Source organism: Cervus canadensis, chromosome 15 (genome assembly GCF_019320065.1).
Source record: "Cervus canadensis isolate Bull #8, Minnesota chromosome 15, ASM1932006v1, whole genome shotgun sequence".
Lineage (NCBI taxonomy): Eukaryota > Metazoa > Chordata > Mammalia > Artiodactyla > Cervidae > Cervus > Cervus canadensis.
This window is the reverse complement of record NC_057400.1, coordinates 49,732,700-49,754,026: the sequence shown is the minus strand read 5'-3', so window position 1 is coordinate 49,754,026 and position 21,327 is coordinate 49,732,700. Positions and strand designations below refer to the sequence as shown.

The window sequence follows — 21,327 nt, the reverse complement described above, 5'->3', positions numbered from 1 at the left end:
CAGAAAACCAACCAAGTGATTAAACTTGGTTAACATCACCAATAATGGAACAATCACTATGAGTCTCTTGATGTGATGCAATGGAAAGGAACAGCATCATAATACTACCATTGCCAAAAATGTTTAACTTTAATAACAGGGAAAGCAAAAGTGAAAGTCACTCAGTCATGTCTGACTCTTTGCAACCCCGTGGACTATACTTGTCCATGGAATTCTCCAGGCCAGAGTACTGGAGTGGATGATAGCTGTTCCCTTCTCCAGGGGATCTCCCCAACCCAGGGATTGAACCCAGGTCTCCCACACTGTAGGCAGATTCTTTACCATTCAAGCCACCAGGGCAGCCCAATAACAGGGAAACAATCACATAAATCCAGAAAATGAGACAGTCTACAGAACAGACTTGAACTTTTCAAAATTTTTTTAAATGCCTGGAGAAGCTGTTTTGGATTAAAGGAGACTAACAAGAAATGACAACTAACTGCAACACATGATCTTTACTTGGCTCTTGGAACAAGAAAAATATATATCTGGTATATAAAATATTATTGGGAGACTCTGAACACAGAATATTTTATTTTATTCATATTAAATTTATTCAGTATGATTGGTACTAAGGTTGTATAAAAGAGTATCTTTATTCTTAGGTGATACATGCTAAAGTATTTAGGGATAAAAATGTCCAAGATGTCTACCTATGACAAGTGTGTATACGTCTGTGTATAGATAAGTATGGGAAAGAAAACATAAATATGGAAATATGCTAGCAATCATTGAGTATAGGTGAAGGGTTCTCAACTTTTCTGTAGATATAAAAGTTGGTTGAAATGAAAAGTTGGGAAAAGAGGTATTTTTATCATTGTAAAACACAGACCACATAAAAAGGAAGTGGGGGTACAAGCATACAGTGCCACACATTACTCTAAGACTCAATAAGTCATTCTTAGAGAAGGGAGTATCAGGCACAGAGCTGTGAGCCCCAAGTTCTGGGGAGATTTATAACAGCAGCAGCAGCAGGAAGAATAGACAAAAGCAAGTAGATGCTAGAAACTAAAATATAATTAGCCATGATGTATAGTCCTCTTAATAAACTGCCGAACTTGGTTAGCTAGGATTTTGTTAAGGACTTTTACATCTCTATTCATAAGTGATACTTGTCTATCATTTTCTTTTCTTTTGATGTCCTTATCTGGCTTTGGTATCAACATAGTGCTGACCTCAGAGAATGAGTTAAGAGGTGTTCCCTTCTCTCTTTTCACTTTTTTTTTTTCCTTTTGGACAAATCTAAGGAGGAACAGTCTTAATTCTTTAAATGGCAGAAGACTGAAATAGACATTTATTCAAAGACATGCAAATGGCCAACAGGCACATGAAAAGATGCTCAAGATCCCTAACTATTAGAGAAATGCAAATCAAAATTGCAGTGAGGTACCATCTCAAACCAGTCAGAATGGCCATCATTAAAAAGTCTACAAATAACAAATGCTGGAAAGGGTGTGGAGAAAAGGGAACTCTCCTACAAGGTTGGTGGTATAGTGCTATATATAGTTACTGGTATACTGCTATACATAGTATAGTTATACTGCTATAATCACTGTGGAAAACATTATGAAGGTCCTCAGAAAACTAAAAGTAGAATTACAATATGATCCAGCAATCCCATTCCTGGACATATATACAGACAAAACTATAATTCAAAAAGATACCATGCACCCCTATGTTCATAGTAGCAGTATTCACAATAGCCAAGATGCAGGAGCAACCTACATGTTCATCGACACATGAATGGATAATAAGATGTGGTACATATATACAAAGGAATACTACTCAGTCATAAAAAAGAACAAAATAATGCCATTTACAGCAACATGGATGCAATCAGAGATTATTATACTAAGTAAAGCACGTCAGAAAGACAAATACCATATGATATTACTTATATGTGGAATCTAAAATATGACACAAATGAACCTATCTATGAAAGAGAAACAGAACAGACTGGTGGCTGCCAAGGGAGAGAGAGATGAAGGAGGGCTGCAGTGGGAGGCTGGGGTTAGCAGATACGAGCTTTTATATATAGAATGGATAAACAACAAGATCCTACTGTATCAGCACAAAGAACTATATATTCAATATCCCATGATAAATCATAACAGAAAGAATATTTTTTAAAAAAAGAATGTGTGTGTGTATATATATGTGTGTGTGTATAACTGAACCATTTTGCTGTACAGCTGAAATTAACATAACATTGTAAATCAACTATCCTTCAATTACAGGTACTAATAAAAAACATGTTCAATGACCCAATTTCTTCAAATAGCAAAGTGCATTTGGGGTGGGGGCGATGATAGGCACAGGAAAAGATAAGAAGGGATTCTATTAATTAAAAGACTATAAGCAGTCTCTACAACTACAAATAAAAAAATAAAATAAAATAAATAAGAAACAGTTGGGGAAATCTGAACTCTGACTAGATATTTGATGATATTGAAGAACTAAGTTACTCAGGAGTGATTGTGGTTTTAAAAAATAAGTCTTTAAAAAAATAAGTCTTTTCTATTCAGCAGATATGGTGAAATGTTTATAGATGAAATAAAATGATGTCTGGAATCTGTTTCCAAATAATTCTAGGAGGAAAAATTAGTCACAAGTTAATCACTGTTAGAGATTGATGGGGACATTAGAAATTAGAGATTGATGGGGACATGGAGGTACATTTTACTAGTCTCTTTACATCACCACATAGTTAAAATTTTCCATATTCAAAGATAAAAGAAAAAGAGAAGAGACAAATCAAAATAAATAAAGAATTCAGAAGTTAGGAAAAAGTAAAGAGGGGTAAAAGGTGAGAGGATGTCAGAGGGTGGTGAGGCTCAGAAAGAAAGGAAACAGCCAGAGATTTTCCCTGCTACAATTCCCAGTTAAAATAACTCTTGAGATTTAATAGCTTTTAATGCTAGTTTCTTATATTTTTCCTCATATCCTGAAATGACAAAAGAGCTGTGGAACAGTAGAATTATCTAATATTAACAAGTTTAGTGCAAAAAATTGCTAAAAGGGAATTAAATGAAGTAACAAGTCAAAGTACCTTTAAAAATATAAAACAATGAACAAATAACAGTCCAAAATAATAACAGAAGCTTCACTGGGGCAGAGATATTATTTTGTTTTGCTTCTTATTGTAATAGCGATGATCAATAAATATATGTGACATGAATGAATGAATAAAAGAAAACATTAAGTTGATGATTATACAGTATTCGGTGAAGAAGTTATAGAGGGACAAGTTAAGTGGCAACAATCTAATAAACTGAATTCTTTAAAACAGTAGAAAAAGATAAGCAGCTGTGAAATTAGTTAGTATTCGAACACATTTCCTTTTAATTATAGTAGGCATTTCTCATCTAGACGGCTCTATTGTCCTATTCAGTGAGGGTTTCAAAGACCAATTTCATATTTAAACAAGAGTAATAAGACAAAAAAACTAATCTACCAGGCATCGCATTAGACCCTTTTACCTATATTACATTACTTAACCAACATGACAATCCTCAAAAATCACTATTATCTCTGTATTTAAAAGAAAGCAATAAACTCGGCCAGATTAAGTCAAGCAGTAGATGTTTTTCTGGAACTCTCTTGCTTTTTTGATGATCCAGCGGATGTTGACAATTTGATCTCTGGTTCCTCTGCCTTTTCTAAAACCAGCTTGAACGTATGGAAGTTCACGGTTCATGTATTGCTGAAGCCTGGTTTGGAGAATTTTGAGCATTACTTTGCTAGCATGTGAGACGAGTGCAATTGTGCAGTAGTTTGAGCATTCTTTGGCATTGCCTTTCTTTGGGACTGGAATGAAAACTGACCTTTTCCAGTCCTGTGGCCACTGCTGAGTTTTCCAAATTTGCCAGCATACTGAGTGCAGCACTTTCACAGCATCATCTTTTAGGATTTGAAATAGCTCAACTGGAATTCACTAGTTTTGTTTGTAGTGAGGCCCACTTGACTTCACATTCCACGATGTCTGGCCCTAGGTGAGTGATCACACCATTGTGATTATCTTGGTTGTGAAGAACTGTTTTGTATAGTTCTTCTGTGTATTCTTGCCACCTCTTCTTAATCTCCTCTGCTTCTGTTAGGTCCATACCATTCCTGTCCTTTATTGAGCCCATCTTTGCATGAAATGTTCCCTTGGTATCTCTAATTTTCTTGAAGAGATCTCTAGTCTTTCCTATTCTATTGTTTTCCTTTATTTCTTTGCACTGATCACTGAGGAAGGCCTTCTTAAACTCTCCTTGCTATTCTTTGGAACTCTGCATTCAAATGCGTACATCTTTCCTTTTCTCCTTTGCTTTTGGCTTCTCTTCTTTTCACAGCTATTTGTAAGGCCTCCTCAGACAGTCATTTGGCTTTTTTGCATTTCTTTTTCTTGGGGATGGTCTTGATCCCTGTCTCCTGTACAATGTCACGAACCTCTGTCCACCGTTCATCAGGCACTCTGTCTATCACATCTAGTCCCTTAGATCTATTTCTCACTTCCACTGCATAATTGTAAGGAATTTTATTTAGGTCATACCTGAATGGTCTAGAAAAACATCTATTTCTGCTTTATTGACTATGCCAAAGACTTTGACTGTTTGGATCACAATAAACTGTGGAAAATTCTGAAAAAGATGGAATACCAGACTACCTGACCTGCCTCTTGAGAAATCTGTATGCAGGTCAGGAAGCAACAGTTAGAACTGGACACGGAACAACAGATTGGTTCCAAATAGGAAAAGGAGTACATCAAGGCTATATATTGTCACCCTGCTTATTTAACTTATATGCAGAGTACATCATGAGAAATGCTGGGCTCGATGAAGCATGAGCTGGAATCAAGATTGCCAGAAGAAATATCAATAACCTCAGATATGCAGATGACACCACCCTTATGGCAGAAAGGGAAGAAGAACTAAAAAGCCTCTTGATGAAAGTGAAAGAGGAGAGTCAAAAAGTTGGCTTAAAGCTCAACATTCAGAAAACAAAGATCATAGTATCCGGTCCCATCACTTCATGGCAAATAGATGGGGAAACAGTGACAGACTTTATTTTTTTGGGCTCCAAAATCACTGCAGATGGTGACTGCAGCCATGAAATTAAAAGATGCTTACTCCTTGAGAGAAAAGTTATGACCAACCTAGACAGCTTATTAAAAAGCAGAGACATTACTTTGCTAACAAAAGGTCCATCTAGTCAAATCTATGGTTTTTCCAGTAGTCAAGTATGGATGTGAGAGTTGGACTATAAAGAAAGCTGAGTGCCAAATAATTGATGCTTTTGAACTGTGGTGTTGGAGAAGACTCTTGAGAGTCCCTTGGACTGCAAGGAGAGCCAACCAGTCCATTCTAAAGAAGATCAGTCCTGAGTGTTCATTGGAAGGACTGATGTTGAAGCTGAAACTCAAAGCCTTTGGCCACCTGATGCGAAGAGCTGACTCATTTGAAAAGACCCTGATGCTGTGAAAGGTTGAAGGCAGGAGGAGAAGGGGATGACAGAGGATGGGATGGCTGGATGGCATCACCGACTCAATGGACATGCGTTTGGTAAACTCTGGCAGTTGGTGATGGACAGGGAGGCCTGGCATGCTGTGGTCCATGGGGTCGCAAAGAGTCGGACAAGACTGAGCGATTGAACTGAACTGAAATGAACTGAAGCGAAGTTGCTCAGTCGTGTCCGACTCTTTGCAACCCCATGGACTGTAGCCTATCACGCTCCTCAGTCCATGGAATTTTCCAGGCAAGAGTACTGGAGTGGGTTGCCATTTTCTTCTCCAGGGGATCTTCCCGACCCAGGGATCGAACCCAGGTCTTCCGCATTGCAGGCAGATGCTTTACCATCTGAGCCACCAGGGAAGTCCTGTATCTGAAATCAGAGGAATTTCTTCTATCTAATTCTTTCTACTCTACTAATTCAGAGTAAACACCCTAGGAAAAAAATGCCCTGGAGAAATATGTGTTTTATTTACTTTGCTTCACACATACTCTTATTGAAAAAGGATTACATTTATTGGAACTGGAGTGTAATATTCATCACTACCTCAAAATACTTCAGTATGGCAGAGAATAGAGAATATTCAGACAAATTCTTCAAATTTTTAAAAACATTAACTCTAAGATTTGCAAACGTCAATTGGCAGGCTGTTACAAGAGTGACTACTTCTACACGCAAGAAACAAGGGCAAAGTAACCTGAATATGTCTTATATAATTAAAATATTTAAACTATTTATTTAAAATATTTAGACTATTTCTGGACTTAAATGTTTCTAGATATTAGAACAATCAAGTTGCCAAGAAAGTCACTCAGTTTTTGGCCACCCAGCATTGGTAAGATTCCATCACACTCTAAAGAAAAACACTATGTAACATACAGAGAGATCTCTCTTAAAGGCTTCTTTCAACACCAAGAAAGTGAGATAAAACCAGATTAAGAATCTTTGCTAAAAAAAAAACTTAAAAAGACCCTTGCTATACAGAGCTACAGTTATATCTAAACAAAAATATAGCTTTTATTTGAGAGATTTACTAATCTGTTGCAAACACTTCATCTCTAAAAATGTTCCCACTAAATATTACTTTGATTTTTACCTGAGGATGCTTGTAACAGTACAACCAATCCCGTAGGTCTGTCTTCAGAGGAGGGCCCACTCTGTCCACAAATAACACAATCATATACTGCCTCAGAAACTTGAGGTTCTGCTGTGGTGATCTCCATAGGAATATCACTCTCTGGAGAATCTGAGGAGAAAAAGTTGCAACTCTTAATTACTGAAAAGAAAATCTCTCTTTAACAAAATTATGGGAAAAAAAAATCAAGCTCAAATAATTTGGAACTTCAGTATCAATAAATTATATAGTAATAAAACTATGGGAAAATTATCTCGCTAAAATAAAATGTCATCTCATAAAAGACAAAATTACAAAGAATGGATGCTATGACTTCCGATTTCTGGGTTGGGAAGATCCCCTTGAAGAGGAAATGGTAACCTACTCCAGTATTCTTGACTGGGAAATCCCATGGTGTGCTACAGTCCATGGGGTCACAAAGAGCTGGATGTGACTTAGCAACTAAAACAATAAGAATTCTTCTAATGTTGTATCATACATAAAATTAAAACTAAAAACACAGATGCAAAGGTATTTGTATCTAAAAATATTGTTTTAATATTATAATTAAGGAAATAAGGGGGAGATCATTTGCTTTAATTTTCTTTGAAGCACTTCAGAAGGAAAATTTATAATAACATGGCAGCTCTTGGAAAGAAATGGCAATATTTACTAGGAGATAAAAGGGGAAAAAACTTTTTCTTTTTTCTTTTAATTGTAGTGATTATATCTTAGTGATAATAATTATCAATATGTACTTATGTAGGATAAACATTTCTATATGACCATATATATAATAAAGCAAAATTATAATAGAAAATAAAATAACAGCAATCCTTTGGTGATATGTCATTAACAGCAAGAAATAAAATACTGAGTCAATAACCATTTCAGATAAAAATTCATAGAATCATCCACAGTGGCAAAAGAAAGGAATAGAGGGGATTGGGAAGATTAAAGAAGCAGAAATGATTTATGACATGTTTAAAAGATGGAGGCATATCTAAATAAATATGTTAAAAAAAGGACAGAAATAGAAAAAGAAAGATGTCAAGTTTATATATGTTTTAATAAGATTTCATGCAGATAAACATACATCAGATATTTACTAAGACTGAGAGGAAAAGGGGCGAAACCTAAAATAAAACTTTGGATAATGCACAAAATTAATGGAAATTTTAAATAAGCCAATGAAGAGATCAAAAGCTTAAAGTGGTCTTGTATATCCTCCCTCAATATCTCTCCCTGAGTATCTCTCTGTCTCTCCTTCTCGATCATACCACTTATTTGAGAATGAGTCTGTGGTTGCCTACTGGAGAAGGAGACAGCCCACCTGGAACAGAGCCCAGGTGTCCTACCAGCTCAGGCCAGTCCCAACTAACCAACTATCAGATCATTCTTGGAACATGCTTTGTTTTTGTGATTATGGAGTTTTGTGGATGAAAGGAGAAAAGAATGGGAAAATGATGTAGGGATGATATATTTAGTGCCCTCAGAACCATGGGAAATATGTTTTTGCTTGGAAACATTATGCCTATGCTGGGGAACAGACGACTGCAAAACACAAGTATCTGGAGAAAAGGGAAACCTCTTGTACTGTTGGTCAGAATGTAAACTGATACAGCCACTATGGAGAACAGTACGGAGAGTCCTTGAAAAACTAAAAATAAAACTACCATATGCCCCAACAACTCCACTACTGGGCATATACACTGAGAAAACCATAACTGAAAGAGATGCATGTACCCCAATGTTCCTTGCAGTGAGGACATGGAAACAATCTATGTTCATGCATAAAGAAGTTGTAGTACATATATACAATGGAATATTACTCAGCCATAAAAAGACCACATTTGAGTCAGGCCTAACGAAGTGGATGAACCTAGAGCCTGTTAGACAGAGTGAAGTAAGTCAGAAAGAAAAAACAAATATCGTCCATTAACACATATATACGGAATCTATTTGCAGGACAGCAATGGAGATGCAGACATAAAGAACAGACTTGTGGACACAGCGGGGGAAGGAGAGGGTGGGGTGAACCGAGAGCAGCATGGAAACATATACATTACCATATGTAAAAGAGCTAGCCAGTGGAAATTTGCTGTAGGATGCAGGGAACTCAAATCAGGTGCTCTGTGACAACATAGAGTGGTAGGATGAGATGGGAGGTGGGAGGGAGGTTCAAGAGGGCGGGGGACGTATGTATACCTATGGCTCATTCATGTTGATGTATAGTAGAGACCAACACAATATTGTAAAGCAATTATCTTCCAATTAAAAATAAACAACAACAACAACAAAAAGTATCACAGGGCAAAGTGTGGTCTGCAGCCTAGGGGTAGGCACAGAGAATCTTCTTTACTGCATAAACTGATCCTTGGTTTTAAGAACATATAATACACTTTAATTTTTAACTACAACTGAGTATTTGCTTGGATCCTACTAGGTGAATTACTACTCATAAACTAAACACACTACTGGAACTTACTCTTTTCTGCTAAGAAGCCTGTAACAACTGCCACAATTGCAAAACTCCTGCTGTGCAATATCATTAATTCTGTACTGTCCTGACCTGGTCATCATTTTTACTACTAACATTCTTGCTTTCCTCTGCTTTTTTAACTTGGTATAGAAAAGGACTTCTCATTCCTTTTTAAAAATATATTATTTAAATATAATTTTAGTTTTGCAGAAAAGTTTTGAAGTCACTACAGAGTTCTCATAAACCTCACACCCAGTTTCCCCTTAAATCTTACGTTAGCATACGACTGTCACAATGAACTAATATTGATATATTACTGAGCAATTTTATTGATATAATACTGATATAAATTAACTAAAGTCCATATTTTCTTCAGATTTCCTTATTTCTACCTAATGTCCTTGTTTTTTTTTGAGGATCCCATCCAGAACAGTGTATTACATTTAGTTGTCAGGTCTCCTTAGGCTACTCTTAGCTGTGGCAGTTTCTCAAGAAACTGTTGTTTTTGATGACCTTAAAAGTTTTGAGGAGTACTCATCAGGTATTCTGTATAACATTCCTCAGCTGTAACTTGTCTGATACTTTTCTCAAGATTAGTCTGAGGTTATGGTTATAAGTGAGGAGGACCACTAAGGTAAAGTACCATTCTCATCAACATCGTATCAATGGTATTTAATATCAATATGATCAATTATTGCTTATATGGACACTGATCATCTCATTTGGGTAGCATTATGATCATTTCATAACATATGCAAATACCAAATTACTAAGTAGTACACCTAAAACTGAGCTTCCCAGGTGGCTCAGTGGTAAAGAATCTGCCTGCCAATGCAGGAGACACAGGAGATGTGGGTTCAATCTCTGGGACAGAAAGATCCCCTGGAGGAGGAAATGGCAACCCACTCCGGTATTCTTATCTGGAAAATCCCATGGACAAAGGAAGCTGGTGGGCTACAGTCCATAGGGTCACAAAGAGTTGGACATGACTAAGCGACTGAGCATGCACACACAAAGACTAACACACACACGTGAAACTAACACAATACTGCACCCCACCTATGCTACAATTATTTTAAAAAGGAAACATGGACTTCCTTGGTGATCCAGTGGTTAAAACTCCTTGCTTCCAATGCAGGTGGCAGTTCAATCTGTGGTCAGGGAACTAAGATCCCGCATGCCCTGCCTCTTGGAAAAAAACAGAAGGGGAGGGAAAGCAAACTGCACAGCATTATATATAGTAAAGTTTTATTTCAGGAAAGACAAATAGAAACAAAATCCATTTATATAATTTTTATATGTATTCATATGAAACAACAAAGCCTATTTACAATGATTTCTCCCAAAGGGTTGAGATTTAAAAGAGAAGGTAGGAAGAAATGATCAGCTTTACTTTCGTACAGTTTTGTATATGTTAAACATATATATTTTAAATGTTTTTGCTTGATATCAGTGTGTGTCTTATTTATGGAACAAATAACCAAAACGTAATTTATATTTGTGGGTTGTATTTTTTAATACACCACATCACTGATGACTGACTTAAAATGACAGATACAGCACTATTTCTCAAAAGTGAACAAATTTATGATCAGAACAACCAACATAGAAAAGTATTCTATCCACAAGACCTGCTTTCTAATTTAAGTGAAAAGAAATTCAACTAGTTTCTATTCAGTTGACAGAATAAGAATTTCACAAGGTGACACAGCAAAGTTTATAGTAATTTATAAAATAATAACATAGATGCAACAGCAATAGATACATAGGACTAGTGCACTATATGCATTCCAATGCCACAAGAAGATGGGTCTTACCTAAAAGAAAGCAAGTCTAAGTTCCAGCAGCCATACTCACAGAGAGGTTCCCACGTTTTAAAAAAAAAAAAAAAAAAAGAAAGCAAGTCTACAACTGTGCCTGATTCCAAGGAAATGTAAGAATATAAAAGAGGCTAGTTTATGATACAACCAAACTCTAAAGTAGCAAAAAAAAAAAAAAAAGTGTCAGGGAAAAAGAAGCAGTTAAAGATGTAAAGAGCATCCTTTTTCATAATAAGAGAAACGCTGATTAAAACTAGACCAGATACCATTTCTTTTCACCAACAAGATTAGCAAAAATAAAAAAGTTTGACAACACATTCTAATGACAAGGATGTAGGTAACTTGCTGTTCTGACACACTGTTGATGGGAATACTAAATGGTACAACCCTTAAAAGGGTAATTTGCAATATGTAGCAAAATTACATATGTGTTTACCCTGACCCAGCAATCCCACATATAGAAATGAATCTTACATATATATTACCAAAATATACAAAGACACATGCCACAAAGATATTTACTGCAATACAACTTATATAGCAAAAGACTGGAAATAATCCAAATGTCCAATAATAGAAGACCATTTGAATAAACTATTGATAGGGGTGGGGTGGGGATCTACCATACAGGTAGAAAAAAGAATAAAGAATATCTCTATACGCTGCATGATGGGATCTCCAGGATGTAACGTTGAGTGAAGAAAGCAAGGCAGAAGAAGTGTACATAGTATGTTATCATTTACCTAAGAAGGGGACACTAGGGATGCAAATATTTTTATATTTCAATATATATACTTATATCCCCAATCTTCTTTATGTAAATTGTTAAAAAAAAATGAAAAGATAAACCTCAAATTAAACTGTATTATTAAACAATGAAACAAACATCTCCTTCCACAACTAACAACAATAAAAGTCAACCAAATCCTGACACATGCCAACTCAAGCTTGGACTACCCCACTTTCCAAATGAAATCTTAAAGGATGGGTACTGTAGACAGTTACTGTTTCTATCTGAAGTGAAAAGTGTCAGTCACTCAGCCATGTGGGACTCCTTGTGACCCCCCAAGGACTCTAACCCACCAGGCTGCTCTGTCCATGTGATTTCCCAGGCAAGAATACTAGAGTGGGTAGCCATTCTCTTCTCCAGGGTATCTTCCCAACTCAGGGATTGAATGGATAGAACCTGGGTCTCCTGCACTGCAGGCAGATTCTTTACCATCTGAGCCACAAGGGAAGCCTAGCTACTTGGTATTTATTATCTCATCTGTTAACAGCAGGACTCAATTATTGCTTAGCAAATCATACCATCACCACGTTTGATTCCTATGACTGGAGTGGAGCTAACCTTATAATCAGGCTAGACTAATAGAACCACATCAAGGATTTTTGTTTCAGTTATTTGAAAAGATAGGGCTTCCCTGGTGGCTCAGAGGGTAAAGTGTCTGCCTGCACCATGGGAGACTCGGGTTCAATCCCTGGGTCAGGAAGATACCCTGGAGAAGGAAATGGCTACTCACTCCAGTACTCTTGCTTGGAAAATCCCATGGACAGAGAAGCCTGGTAGGCTACAGTCCATGGGGCTGCAAAGAATCGGACACGACTAAGCAACTTCACTTTCACTTTCCTTTCACTTTATTTGAAAATAAGTATTGTGTTAATTCTAGTTTAAAAATAAATAAAACTTGCCAAACACAATGACTATCCTTCTATCTTATACCTTAAGCCTCAATCAATCAACATCATCAGTCTACTAATTCTCACTTTGCAACTATTCTCATAACTGTCCCTGTCTGTCTCCAGGCTACCAGCTTGGGGGAGTAAGCAGGGGAGAGACTTCACTCTCCTCAGTTTGCTTCACATATGAGAAATTGTAAAGATTAGGCAAAGCTTGCTGATCAATAGCCCAGACTCCACCATTTACTACTGTATAACCTCAGACAAATTTCTTAACTTAAATTTAGGTATGGAATACTGCCATCTATCTCATGTGTCTATCAAGACAAATAAGTCAATATACAGAATGTGTTTAGCACAGTGCTGGTTACATAGTTAACATACAAAAATATATATATCATCATCAGTAGCATCCCCCAAGATTCATACTATTAGACCCAGACTCAAAATACAGAAAAGGTTTTGTGTACACGATGTTTATAATAATTAAATTTTTTTAAAAACTAAAGCTCAATTATGATGGAATGATTAAATAAATTATAGAATAAAAGTAATAATAGTAATAACCAACACTTAAAAACACTTATGCACCAAGCACTCTGTTTTAAATGTTTGAAATGTGTACCATTACATTCAATCTTCACTACAACCCTATGAGGCAGGTAGTATAATGATCTCCTTTTAACTATGTGGAAACCAATGCAGACAGTAAATTACTCCAGGTAATGGAATGGCTGTGATATGAACTTGGCAGTAATGCTCCAGAGTCCATGATCATAACCACTACATGCTACTTCTCCAATGAAGTAAAACCACAGTTACTAGGAATTTTAATAATAACATAGGGACATGTTTATGCTAAAATGTTGAGCAAAAAGACATGATAAAAAATTGTATTACATGGTATCATCTGTAATACATATGTCTTCTAGATCATGAGATTAGGGATAAAATTCATCCTTCTTTATGTTTTTCTGTACCATATAACTTCTACGATTAAATGTTATATGTTTAAGATTCCTCACAGCTCAGTTGGGAAAGCAACCACCTGCTATGCAGGGGACCCTAGTTCGATTCCTGGGTCAGGAAGATCTCCTGGAGAAGGGAAAGGCTACCCACTCCCATATTCTGGCCTGTAGAATTCCATGGACTGTATAGTTCACTGAGTCACAAAGAGTCAGACATGACTGAGCAACTTTCACTTTAAGATCAGAAAGTAATTTCCAAAATAAATTCTTACTCTATATTAAGCATCTAAACTCTCCCTTGAACAACTATGTTGGATTTCAGCCGTATCTGTCTGATAAACCTTAATGAATCAAGGTCTAACATCCTGACTTCTACCCACTGTGGTGGTAATGGTGCTCAGGTCATGTCCAACTCTTTGTGATCCCATGGACTATAGACTCCCAGGCTCCTCTGTCCATGGAATTTTCCAGACAAGTATACAGGAGTGGGTTGCCACTTCCTGCTCTAGCAGATCCTCCCAACTCAGGGATCGAACCCATGTCTCTTGCACCTCCTGCACAGGCAGGCAGATTCTTTACTACTGTGCCACCTGGGAAGCCCATGACTTCTACACCTACATGGCGAGTAAAAATAAACAAAGGGGGATAGTGATCAGGAGAGAAGGAACTGCAGAGGTTGAGTCTTTTCATTGGAAACTTGATAACTACAAAAAGGAATTATCAACAGATAAGTAAGAATACTAATCACAGAGTAGAAATCTGTTGCATTCAGAGAGAAAAGTGTCTGTCCTTAAATTTTTACCTACTAATATACAATATTGATTTGAGGATTATAAAGTACTGCATGTTAAAAATTTGAAATACTCTAAATACTAAGTTACGAGAGTAGAAATCTTAGACGATCTCTCACACACAAAAATAAAGCCAAAATAAGAAATAAACAACTACAGAATGCTTACATTAATAACACAAATGGGAAATAAGGCAAAAAGACAAAAGGCATCTGACAAAGCAGAGGACTGGACTGAGATTAAATTGTGTCTATATTAAAGATAAATATTATCTCAGGTGTGGACCCTGATTCATGTGTTAATAATAATATATATGTCACATGTAAATGGGGAGAGTAATCAGAGGCAGTGAGACGTATAACTTTGCAATATTTATCTTGAGCAAAGTATGAAAATGAGATCTCAAACAGGTTTTAGGGGTCAAACAGATCTCTCTGGGAAGGGAATGAGCTATGAATAAAAGGAATATACAAATCTGAATGGTCCAGAGTCCCACTGGCATGGCCATAATCAATATAAATAAACCAAATGCTCATGAATCTCTATTACCTCACCTGTCACCACTGCAGCATGCAAGAACCGGGACTAGCAGAGAGCGGAGCCCTTTATCCTGATGGCTTCTGTGAATTGCCTCTGTTTGCTAGCAATCATGTCTGCCTGATCCCTCAATTGTTGTTCCTGTGCCCTGGCTACTGCCAAAAAAGATCAAACCTTCCAAAAAGTAGTAAGATTTAGGACAGCAAGTCAATAACTTTGCAGACTAATGACATTCAAATTTATGATCTTGAACATAACTGGACCCTAAGCATTGCTTATCAATTTTTATACTTAGCCTGGATGAGCAACATCTCCCATTTTCATTAGCAATGTCTCCAAACTTCAGATGGTATGCTTTTCACTCATCAAAACTCACCTTTTACTTAGCCCTGTAAACTGAAGCAACTGAGTGATCACCTGAAGTTCCCACTTTCCCTACCCCTAAAGGAACTTACCTCTATTTCCATCCACGCTTTCCCTCTCCTCTCCCGTCTACACAGGGAATGAGGTGGCCATTCTCCTATTCAAGACAATACTACCTAACCTCTTCTGGATACTTTGCTTAATCAATTCCTCAGAAAATTGTTTTTGTTTTATCTCATTTGGGAGTGGGAAGAAACAGATAAAAACAATTTCTAAAAACAGTATTCTCTAAGCTTATTTTCTTAGCTCCTAAGGTTGCAAAAAAACAAACCAAACTATTTATCAAACCGTTAAATTAACTCCCCCGAAAATGCTGATCTCAAGTGACTTCAGAACAGAGCTTTTGACTATTACCCTTAGTAGAATTACCAAAGGATAAAATGGTCTGTAAACAATTTTAAATTTTTTAAATTTTAATTCAATGATTTCACTGTTTAACATAATACCCAGGTTGGTATTTTGAAGCTATTTTCTTTATTTGGAAAGAAAAAGCAATTTGCTTACATATGGTGTATTGTGCTTGAGTAGGAGAATATTCTAAATCCTAGGACATGTATGTTGAAGTATTTGGGAGTAAAGTATCATGATGTCTGTAACTTACTTCATCTAGTAGAGGAAGAAAGAGAGTGAGTGAAAGAACAAATTAAGAAAAATGTTAACTAGGTCACATGGTACATGGTAATTTGTAATACTATTCCTTCAGTTTTTCTGTATATGTGAAATTTTTCATAAGAATAAACAGCATGTATGAAATTAATTCATTTTGGCTAAAAAACACCTTTATACACAAATATACTCAGAAAAAGATTTGTAAGGATATAGCCTAGATTAGGAAATCTGATAGTAAAAATATAGTATTATTTTATTTTTGATTATATGTGTTTTCTAAGTTTCCATAACAAAAATTTAATGCTTTTATAATAACAGAAATTTTAATTTTATACATTATAATAGCAAATATTAGTGAGTGGCTAATCAAGACTGAAAACTGAGCATATACTTTTATCTCCACTCCTTTTAAAAAACCACTTAAGAAATAAAAGTAAAGATATACATAAAGAAATATTCCCATAAGAATACAGAAAAATGATGGAGTCATGAAAGAGTTTCACCAACCAACAAATAAGAGACGTCAGTAAAATTTCCAAAAGATTAGAGGAGATGGAGACACGCTGACAATGCAAGAAAGGTATAAGAGCTACAACCACGTATGTATTATGAGAAAGTTACATAAAGGAAGAACTGATAGGTCCGTTAGAAGAATGTCAACTCTGCGCTCAGAATCAGTCAGTGAGGCAGAGGATAGGAGTCTTAAATATTAAGTGATTCTAAAAGCAGAATAATTAATCAGAAGTCTATATACATAACTTCACTACTCAGCACCCCATTCCCTCCCCAACTTTGACTGACAGAGCACTCAGATAATTTGGCATTTACCCTAAGGAGGAAAAAATGACTGTCCTTCTCTAAAGGAACTGAACAAGCTGCTTGGAGAGTAAGAGGGTTTTCTAATTGAGCATTAACATCTGGGGGCCCAAACAGAGTAGTCGGCAATCCTTCCACCCAGATCTAAGTCTGACAGTCAACCCACCTCATCCATACATAGGCCAAAGAGAATTACTAGGATCAAACCTATTTAGACCTCAGCAGGGTAACAGGCCATCTTTCCAGAGGAATCAAGAATTATCAGGCAAACAAGGGAAACTAACAACATGAAAGAGTAACTTAAATTTCTAAGCAATTCAGAAGGATAAAGGATAATTTATAATGTGTTAGCACGCTAACACATTCAGAAAGATTTGAGAACAAATTATTCTGACAAAGACCAAGATATTAAAGAGAAGAAACCTCTAAGCATGTAAAGCAAAAAGATATAAAAAAGACACAGAAGATTAAAACATCAATCTAAGAGATCCAATATCCAAATAATCAGAGTCCCACCAAAGAGAATAAAGAAAATATATGGAGAAAAGTATTATAATAGTTTTCTACTGCTGTTTAACAAATTACCCAAAATTCAGTGGCCTAAAACAATAGTTTTCTGAGGGTCAGGAATCTGGGAGCAATTTAGCTTGATGGTTCTGGCTCAGGATCTCTCGTGAGATTGCTATTAAACAAACAGCTGGACAGTATCATCTAAAATTTTGAAAAGGGCTGACAGATTCACATTCAGGCTTATTTACAGGACTGCTGGCCAGAGGCTTCAGTCCCTAACCACATATGCTTCTCCATCAGGCTGCTAACAACATGGCAGCTGGCTTTCCCCAGAATAAGTAATCTGAGAGACAGAAAAGCAGTCAAGACAGAAGTCACCATATCTTTCATAACCTAATCTCAGAAATGACATATCACCACTTCTGCCATGTCCCAGTGATCGCGAATACCAATTCTGACACAGCGTCAGAGTAGAGCACGCAAGGCATAAAAACTAGGTGGTATGGATCGTGGAGGGTCATCTTGGAAGATGGCTATACTAGTTCATCAAGAAAATCATAGGAAATATTTTTCTCAGAGCTTCTGATACACGACTTTTCAGCCTGAAAAGGTCCATTAAGTACTAAGGAGAATGAAAAAGATTCACCTAGATACATATCATAAAGCTTCATATCTCTAAGAATCAAACAGTTATAAAAGTGTCACAAGAAAGGGAAAAAAAATGCTAACTCACAAAGGAATAAGAATCAAATTACCACCACACTTCTTATCAAATTAATGGTAAAAGACAAGAGAGTAGTCCTTTATCAGGTGTAACAAAAAATGTGTATTAACAGGGAATTTACATTCATCCAAATGAACAATCAAGCACAAGAGCAAACCAGAGTCCCATCTGGAAATAAAAAGAATCAGAAAGTTTAACTTCCAGTATAAGCATTACTGTGAATATACTTGCACTCGAATAAAACAAGACCTCCAAAAAGAGATAAGATGCAGGAGACACCAGATGAACCCTGTAAGAGGGAAGTTCCAAGGTAACAGATGTACAGTATGCCTACAGAGCAAATGGACCAGACTGGAACAGAATTCTATGCAAAGGATGACTGAGTGGGCAGAATAACAGGGACATCAAAAAGGCATGTTAGTTAGAAAAAAAGGTAGTTGGAACTTTCAGGAAAAACAAAAGACAAAATAACAAATAGAAATGAGTAAAGGGTGGTATAGTTTAAGCAATTCCAAGACTGTAAGAAAAGAGGCTATGTACTAAATACAATCTCCTTAATGCAGTCTAGGAGTCAGGTCACTGGAGTCAAAGAAAATAAATGAATACTAGGCTATTATTTAGCCCTGAAGTTAACAGCATTCAAAAAGTTATCTTGATGTTTTTCAACATTTAGAATAAACCTTTGAATGGAAGACTTGACTGCAACTGCAAAATAAAATGTTAGCAATGTTAATTTAAAAGAAAACAAGTTGACTTCCCTGGTGGCAGAGTGGATAAGAATCCACCCGCTAATGCAGGGCACGTAGGTTTGATCCCTGGTCCAGGAAGATTCCACATGCCGCAGAGCAACCAAGTCTGTGCACAGGAACTACTGAGCCTGCCGGGTTGCAACTACTGAGTCTGCCTGCTGAAGTCCGTGTGCCTACAGCCCATGCTTCACAAGAGAAGCCACCACACTGAGAAGTCCGTGCACCGTGAGGTAGAGCCCAGACACCGCAACTAGAGAAAAGCCAGCACACAGCAACAAAGCCCCAGCACAACCAAAAATAATAAAGAAAAGAAAAGAAAACAAGTAACTTCTAAAAAGCAGAAGGTAGTGATGATGAAAAGAAAAATGAAAGATAGGGGTGCTTACTCGTTCATTTTACATGAAGAGATATGAAGAAACTGGCTATAGATAGAACATTTAAAAGATATTAGAATTATCTTTAATGTGTAAAAACCAAAAACTTGCAAGTATCCATTTTTGGAAAGAAGGAGGAAGAGAAAACATAGAAAACAGAAAAGCAATATCAATGAACTAAATCGTCATCTTTCATACAAGAAAGTCAACCAACAGCAAGTTAATCCAACAAACAGAACTTCGTATACTTTACATTCAAAGTTATATCCTGAACATAAACTCCACTGTTGATGGTTTAGAACACATTATGCTAAATCTGGACTGACCCTCCTCTTCTGAATATCAGTTACATGTGCTTATGTGCATGAGAATGTATTTGCATGTTTGAACATACATTCTTGTATTTTATTTCAGCATTTTTGTCTAAAAGTAAAAAAAAGGGAAATCACTGAAATGCAAGAAGTAGTCAGAGAAAGGAGTATCCTATTAACTGAAGACAGATTAATCAAGATTTAATCTAGTTCTCCTATGTCTGTAAGAGATTACTCACAAGATTGTACTGTCTGTCACACAGGAAAATGGCATCCTCTCTCATTGTAAAATGCTAATGCTAATCCTAATGGAAGTAAGAGGTGTACCCGATTTTAAGAAACAGTGAACGTGTGAGCAGCAAGAGAAACATAAAGTATCTGAAACTATTTTGAGGATCTTAGAATAATTTCACATGAAAAAATCAGAATAAGTAAGTTCATATTGATGAACCTTATAAATCTAAAGGGCAGTTTAACAGAAGAGAGTAGCAGAATACTACTGTATTACTACCATCAAGAACTTTCTAACAACTGCAGCTAACTCAACAACAGAATGGACCACCTATAATAAAGGTCTGATCTTCCCTCACTCCATTGATCAATAAAGACCAGAAATCATCTGTCTATAATGTTAAAAACTGATGGATGACAGGACTGGATAAGTCTTATGGTAATAACTGTAAGTATGAGTGTTCTAAACTAATAAATTTTGACTTACCAACATCCATGGCAGTTTCCATGAAGCTTTTCTGTCGTGATGCAAACTCTGCAAGCAATTTCTGCTGTCTTTCTCTAGCCTTTTGTCGCCTAGATTAAATAGAAATAAAGTGTTAAGTACCAGACACACTTAAGACATATCTACTATCTTTCAGGAGTATATAATCTTTGAAAGGGTCCCTGACACACAGCTAAGAACAACCAAATTTTTGTACTATGTTTTAAATTTCATGTAAAGTTTTATTGTCCTTAAAGGATTCTGCTGCTTTAAAATGGTCTGAAAATCCCTAGGCGTAAACAGGTAAAAATTAAAGAAAAAATTTAAAATGTGAAATAATAATTAAAGTAGACAAAAAATTTTCCAACTACACAATTTCCTAAGTATATGTCAGTTCATAGTAAGAGCAAGAAAAGCTTTAGCTACAAACTCATAATTTAATCCCAGGTACAAATAATAGCAAGCTCACTGCTAGAAGAAACTATTATGTTAAGCTATGAAAAGAATCTAAAAGGTAAAAATAGTCAGATTTACTGTTACCTTAAGAAAAGGTCTCTCCTAAAAGAGGATTAACAAAAAGCCAGGAAGTTTTCTAGTTTCTACTAGGCAACAGTACAAATTTGGCTTATTCTGTTTGAAGTAAAAGAAAATAAATTCACTTTATTCTATTTATTAATTATCCCTTATCTACTTCCAAAGAGCATTTTAATCTGAGGTTAACTGCAGAAAAAAGAAAAAAAGTGTAATATAAGTATAAAAAATAAAAGTAAATTAATAAAGACAGGAGACAGGCTTCTCCAGATTTAAAGATGCTAGCAATACTAATAAGCATAAAATTCTACCCCCAAAAAGGTAAGGTTAATAAAATAATTCAACACAAGAGAGGAGGAAGAGGAAAAATAAAAAGATTTAAAGGTTCGTTATATATTAACCCATCGGGAAAGACAAACTTTTCATTTGGAACAAAACTCAAAAAGGAATTTAACACAGCCCATGATACAAAGGACATTGAAAATATAATGGATGTAATACACTATAGAAGTTTCTTTTAATGACTATTCATTATATTTATCTACTGCAAAAGAATTTTATTAAACTGAGATTCTATGAAGTTATTTCTATGGGAAACCTAAAAGAATTCAGTTATTAATCTGAAATGATTCAAGGATACAGAAGAT

General features: G+C 36.0%; 1 protein-coding gene across 1 annotated transcript in view; it reads right to left on the bottom strand.

The window, feature by feature from the left end:
• Window positions 1-21,327, bottom strand: part of UBR3 (ubiquitin protein ligase E3 component n-recognin 3) — a 155,498-nt gene that overhangs the window by 57,783 nt on the left and 76,388 nt on the right. Inside the window, exons 22-23 of the mRNA XM_043487759.1 lie at window positions 20,153-20,241; window positions 6,626-6,775 (exon numbers count right to left, since the gene is read on the bottom strand). Coding sequence (XP_043343694.1) covers window positions 6,626-6,775; window positions 20,153-20,241 — 239 coding nt within the window. The remainder of the gene's footprint in view (window positions 1-6,625; window positions 6,776-20,152; window positions 20,242-21,327) is intronic.